At 40.4% G+C, this 6549-nt stretch overlaps 1 protein-coding gene across 5 annotated transcripts in view; it reads left to right on the top strand.

Moving 5' to 3' along the window:
• The first annotated feature begins 369 nt into the window (after positions 1 to 369).
• The window catches only part of EIF2A (eukaryotic translation initiation factor 2A, 65kDa), a 60142-nt gene continuing 53962 nt past the window's right edge, over positions 370 to 6549 (top strand). For 3 of the 5 annotated variants that reach the window (XM_005863470.2, XM_014537438.1, XM_005863468.2), the window contains exon 1: positions 370 to 499. In XM_005863470.2, coding sequence (XP_005863532.1) covers positions 472 to 499 — 28 coding nt within the window. In that variant the 5' untranslated portion in view covers positions 370 to 471. The remainder of the gene's footprint in view (positions 500 to 6549) is intronic. The other 2 variants (XM_005863469.2, XM_014537439.1) reach the window with 2 other exon arrangements.

Raw genomic sequence — 6549 nt, 5'->3', positions numbered from 1 at the left:
GGGCGCGGGAGGACAGCAGGCCCGGAAGAGGCTCGAAACGCCGCCGCCGCCGCCGAGAGCGTGGAGGGAAAGAGGAAGAAACGAAACAAGTGGACCTCGTAACCCGTCAGCTCGAACTACTTCGGTTCGGCTGCCAACGTCAGCACTGGGAGAACTCCGCCCCGCGGAAGTGCGGGCCCCACCGGCAGAAGGGGGAGAGGGAGGGTGAAGGCGGGCGCAGGGGCCCTGGCCCAGCCCTCCCAAGTTCTGTAAAAATGTGTTCCCCCCGCCCACACACACACCCCCAGAGCTGCGCGTGCGCCTTGAGGCTCCTTCTCTGCTACAGGCTCCAAACGGAAGTGAATTGGCCCCGAGGCTGGTGACCCCGGAAATACTAAGTTGCCGTGCCCACGCCGGAGTGGACGTGTAGAGGCCGGGTTTGGCCCTTGTAAACTCTGACCCAAGTGCATAGTTTTCTCTTTCCGGGACGAGATGGCGCCGTCCACGCCGCTTCTAACAGGTGAGTTCTGAACCAGCAAGGGTCTGTTTCTTCAGAGCAGTTTCTTTTTTGTGTCTTTGTCCTTGGGCTTGGAGTCCGATACGGCCTTTATCTCGTAGATTGCGAAAGAGCCGGAGGGCCCTTAGGGTTTTTTCGTGTTGCGTGGCAATCGGAAGTGAAGTCCCCGCCTCTGCGCTTCTGCGTTTCCTTTCCCTTTTGCTCATCCATCATTCTTTCCTGTCCTTTCAAGTTCTGCGGGATTAGAGGAAGGGTGATAACTGAAAATGCTAGTTGAATTTGTTACCCTGGGTTTGCAATCCTAGTATTGTAGGAACCCTTATCTGTTGACAGGCTTTGTTGACCGTGTGAAATCATTTAGCTTTGTAATAAGGAAACAATATAAACACATGGCTAAGTTCACTAGAATGACCACACAGGAAGAACACGTGAATTTAAGTAATACCAAGTTTTGTACTCCTCGCCTTGATGAAATTTGTAGGACTTGAAAGAGTGGAACTGTGGCAGTACGTGTGGTCTGGGATGGTAGCAGTGAGCATTATAGAGATAATATAGCACTGTTTGGTGTTGAAATGGTTATGAGCATTTTAGCATTAGAATATTAGAGGATTCCTGAGATTTTGAAGCTGACGCAGAGTTTATAATGTTGGAGAAGATAATAAACTTAGTCTTGGACAGTGTTAGGGAAGACTCTGGACTAGGGTAATGGCTGGGAGTCTCAAGTGAGCATCAAATAAGGAGGGGGCAATTGAGAGGGGGAAAAGACGGCTTTGATTAAATCACCAGCGGCTTAATAACTTATGTAGAAGGAAAAGAAAGTCATTAAGAGACAGGATGTTTACTTTTATGGAATAGGATTATTTCTTCCTGAGACATGAAAGGAACCTTTTTAACTTTTCAATTCTTCTACATTTTAAGATCGACATCAAGCATGTGAAACTCAAAGGCTAACACCGGCCAAATAAACAAGGTTTAAGTTGATGTGGGCCGCAAAAAAACCAAAAGCTTCAATTTTCATAGAAACATAGGTTTATTTCGTTAGAGACATGCTGAATACAAAGGGCTGAAATAAAGGAGTAATCCTTAACATAAAATAATAGAACGTTTTAATAAAAATTAATATTTTTTCTTGAACATTAACTTACCAGACACTGAATAACTGCACAAATTAATAAGTGTAACGCAAATAAACCTATTTTTCTTGTTCTCTGAAAGCGAAATATTTCCTGTTGTGCACACCAAACAAGTCAGTCCAAAACTAATGCGGCAATCAGCTGCTAAAATATTCGCTGCTAGTATTAATGGAGAGAAATGGTGCGCCTGCACATAAGGTGCGTAAGGGAAATGAATGCAACACGATTATAGTAATCAGTCATTAGTAAACGTTCTAGTTTATTAATAATTATGTATAACAGGATATTGTAAAAATTAAGTTAGGAAATTTTTATTAAAATGTTCCTTATATACCGTTATATTGGCTGGGCCGCAAAAATATTCATTGTGGGCTGCATGCGGCCTGCAGGCCCTGAGTTTGACAAGCTTGATCTACATTATACTACATTTTAAGATCTTTGTTGTTATGCACTGTGCCCACTCACATTCAACCTGTCTACTATAGTTTATTCATCAAACATTTATCAAATACTGACTGTAATTTGTTAGATAATATGCCAGGCAGATACTATTTAAAAGGCATAACTATATAATTAAACTGGAGGCCCGGTGTACAACTTCATTCACAGGTGGGGTCCCTTGGCCTGGCCTGCGATCAGGGCCGATTGGGGCCATGGGAGGTTGGCTGGCCGGGGGGAGGGACTGCAGGAGGTTGGCTGTGGGAGCACACTGACCATCAGGGGGAAGCTCCTACGTTGAGCGTCTGCCCCCTGGTGGTCAGTGTGCGTCATAGCGACCTATCGACTGGTTGTTTGGTCGTTCAGTCGCTTAGGCTTTTATACATAGAGATTAGGTTTTTTTACTCTAGCTTTATAAAGGTAATTTGTATGCTACTCACAATTTTAGAATACTAAATGCTTAAGGGTGCATATTTCAAAGGTGTGCTAATGTAGATGCACAGAAACAGTGGACAGGGATTGCTTAAGGCAAAGATAAACCTTTTACTAAAATGTTATATGTCTGGGCATGACTACCCACCGTGACTTCCCAGTTAGCAATTTATGATCTGATCACCCTGTGAGATTACTTTCTATAGGACTCCTCTTTTTCATCCACATGATTAATCTTTAAACACTTTTAGTATAGATATTTTAGTTAACAATAGATTATTTTACTTCAAGAATATTTTTAAAACTTATACTCATGGGATTTGTAGTTGTGAATAATTTAGAGATTATCCAGTAAATTGTATTAGTCATGACTTAATAGGAAATGACAAGGGGATTTTTTAAAGAAAACTCTATGTAACCTTAAAGCTTCAGTATTATTGCATCTAGGTATTTGCATGACTCCAAAAATCTGTTTTTCTCATCCCTGTCTCTTGATTTCTTCACAGTTAAATTTGTTCTCAGTCTAACATTCTACATGATAGCTCAAGGTTTGCATTCAACCAAATCAGTAGCCCCAAAGGAAAGAGCACATTGTTGCTAGTCACAAGGCTGGCTGTCTTTAGCTTGGCTTGACTCTTGCTCATCTTTGATTCAGTCATTTTTAAATCAGATCACCAGGACCAAGTTATATTCTCACCCCTGGATAGTTTTCAAAGGAAAATTAGAGTAATCTAAAAAGGGGGGATTGGATGCCAAACAACAGTGGCCTTACACCAGGGGTCCTCAAACTACGGCCCGCGGGCCACATGCAAATACAAATATTGTATTTGTTCCCATTTTGCTTTTTTACTTCAAAATAAGATATGTGCAGTGTGCATAGGAATTTGTTCATAGTTTTTTTTTTAAACTATAGTCTGGCCCTCCAACGGTCTGAGGGACAGTGAACTGGCCCCCTGTTTAAAAAGTTTGAGGACGCCTGCCTTACACGAAACCCATACTGTCTAGTCAGCTTGCTTAGTTGAGGCCATTGAGATAATTTATTAAAAATTAAGCCCTAACCGGTTTGGCTCAGTGGATAGAGCATCAGCCTGCGGACTGAAGGGTCCCAGGTTCGATTCCGGTCAAGGGCATGTACGTTGGTTGTGGGCACATCCCCAGTAGGGGTTGTGCAGGAGGCAGCTGATCGATGTTTCTTTCTCATCGATGTTTCTAACTCTCTCTATCCCTTTCCCTTCCTCTCTAAAAAATCAATAAGATATATTTTTTTAAAAATTAAGTCATTTTTTTCTAAATTGATATATACTTCAGTGAATGTAAAGGTTGAAAAAAGTATCATTTATAATAATAAAAGCATAATATGCAAATTGACTGAACGGCCGAACAGCAGAATGACCATCCGACGACCATTTGGATGACCACGCTATGACACCCACTGGTGCCAGGCCAGCCAAGGCAGGTGCAATGCAATTGTTCCGGGCCCTGCTATCGCCCCATGATCGCCCTGCAGAGGGAGGTCCAGGCCACTGGCCAGTGGTGCGATCGATCAATTGGGGGACTCCATGATCGCCCCAAAGCGGGAGGCCCAGGCCACCGACCAGTGGGCTGCAGCAGGTGGGCAGGGCCTACCTCTTTGGGGAGATCGATCGTGGGGCTCCCGGACTGTGAGAGGGCACAAGCTGGGCTGAGGGACATACACACACACACACACACACACACACACACACCCCTCCAGTGCACGAATTTGTGCACCGGGCCTCTAGTATTATAATAATCACCATATCCCTGCCATAGGACTCTTGTTAGTTGAAGCCCAGTAGTTTTCGCATATTAACTCAGGCCTAGAGCAATAAATTGTACGTGAGTATCTGGAAAGGATAGTAAGTTTTAAAAATATGTGTGTACAATATTTAATATAATTATTTTTAAATAGTTATTTTTTTTTTGTGAAAGTCTGGCACTTATTTGCTTAATGAAAAAAACTTTTTAAATTCTAGGTTTTTCTTTCTGATTGGATTATCACCACATTCCCTTTGATTGAAAAGGGAAATCATTAAAAATAAGAAATCATATCAAGTCTCAATATATTATTAAGGTAGCACCACATTCTATTGACTGTTTCATTCAGTTACTTCTAATTATTGAAGAATTTGTTTTGAATTTATGTTTTTGCTTTTGTTAACTTGTAAAACAGTTTATATTCTGTTATGATCCTTGATTTTGTGTTTCTTCTAATAAACTTTGTACATCTGTTTATTTAAATTTGTGTAAAAAGTTGCTCAAACTGATTAAATCCAGTAAAGTATCTTTAGTGGTACCAAAATCTCTTGCAGTACTTTCTCATAGTTATGCTTCTATGAAGGGGGGTGTGAAGTAAAATACTTGTTTTGAATAATGTTTATATGTATGAACAAAACTGGAACAACTCAATATGATTTTTGTGATGGTTTCAGTGGATAATTAGTCCCCCTAAAATAGATATATCTATCGTAAAGCATCATGTACAAAGAAGGTTGTCTAATTTAATGAGTACTTTTGTCTCATGGAATATGTTCTTTACTTTATTACAAAAATGTTGGTCTATTCAATTTTTTATTTTAATTTAAAATATTTGAAGAATGTTGCAAAACTTATAATTAGTTTCATTTCTTGTATTGTGAACAAACAATTACCCCAAAAGACAGGCTTTTTATGGACCCTTTATTTTGATATAATTTAAGTATAAGAAGTTGCAAAAACAGTAAATAGAGTTTCCATGGACCCTTCACCTAGTTTTCCCCAATGAAGTCTTATATAATCATAGTACGTTATCAAAACCAAAAAATTGACACTAGCACAGCAGTATTTACTAAACTACAGTCTTTGTTTGAATTTCACCAGTTTGTGTGTATGTGTGTATAGTCTAAGAAAATTTATCATGTGTAGATTGATGTAATCACCACTGTCAGAATACAGAACTGCTCCATCACCACAAAGAAAATACCAACCTTTTATGTAACACCTGCTTCAAACTCTAACCCTTGGCAACCATTGATTTGTCCTCTATTATGATACTCTTGTCCATTTCAAGACTGTTACATAAATGGAATCATAGCACATGTAACCTTTGGATTTTTGTTTTTAAAGTGTTCTTTATGTCGAATGGGAATATGTGCGTGTTAAAAAGCAGATGATTAGTTTGACTCAAGATTTTCACTTCTCCAGAAACATACTCAAACCAGGAATTAAAAACCATATGAGACTGAATGCTAATTGAGCAGGAAAGACATGACCCTTTTCACACTGACTTCTCTGTCAAGTGTTGCCTTGTAAGATTTGGATTAATCTACATGAAAGACTGTGGGTTAGGTGGGATTTCCACTCCCCACTCCCCCCATTTCTGTTTTAGTCCATTTGGGCTCCTATAATAAAAGATCACAGCTTATAAATAATAGAAATTTGTTTCTCATAGTCTAGAGACCAGGGAGTTCAAGATAAAGGCACCTGTAGATACAGTGTCTACAGGAGCACTCATGTCCTGATTCCTCTGTGTCCTCAAATGGTGGGAGAGGCAGGGGACCTCCCTGAAGTCTCTTTTATAAGGACACTTATGTTACCTCACAAAGATCTCACCTCTAAATGCGATTGAATTAGGGATTAAATTTCAACATATGAATTTGAGGGATGGAGAACACAAGCATTTAGTCTGGCAACTCCTTTGGGGTCTTTTGCCTATCTTAGTTTGGGGTGTAGGTATGAAATAAGAATTTAGAAAAGGAAAGAAAGCCTTGTACTAGTTGTTTCGAAAATCCTGAAATTTCAGTTTTCCCCAGGTAAGCATTGTGGTCAGTGATAATGGTAATACAAGTATGAGGACCAAGGTCACTAATTACAAGTGCCATGAGAACATAAGCCAAGTTGGGCAAAGCTTTTTTCTTTTTCTTTTTTGCCAGTCACCTCAAGCATATGGGGTCAGCAGTTAAGTCAATAAAACATGGTTTGATTATATCACCATACTAGAGACCCGGTGCACAAAAATTTGTGCACTCGGGGGGGGGGGGCCCCTCACCCCGC

This window comes from Myotis brandtii, unplaced genomic scaffold (genome assembly GCF_000412655.1).
Source record: "Myotis brandtii unplaced genomic scaffold, ASM41265v1 scaffold179, whole genome shotgun sequence".
Classification (NCBI taxonomy): Eukaryota; Metazoa; Chordata; class Mammalia; order Chiroptera; family Vespertilionidae; genus Myotis; species Myotis brandtii.
This window is presented reverse-complemented; position numbering and strand designations above follow the sequence as displayed.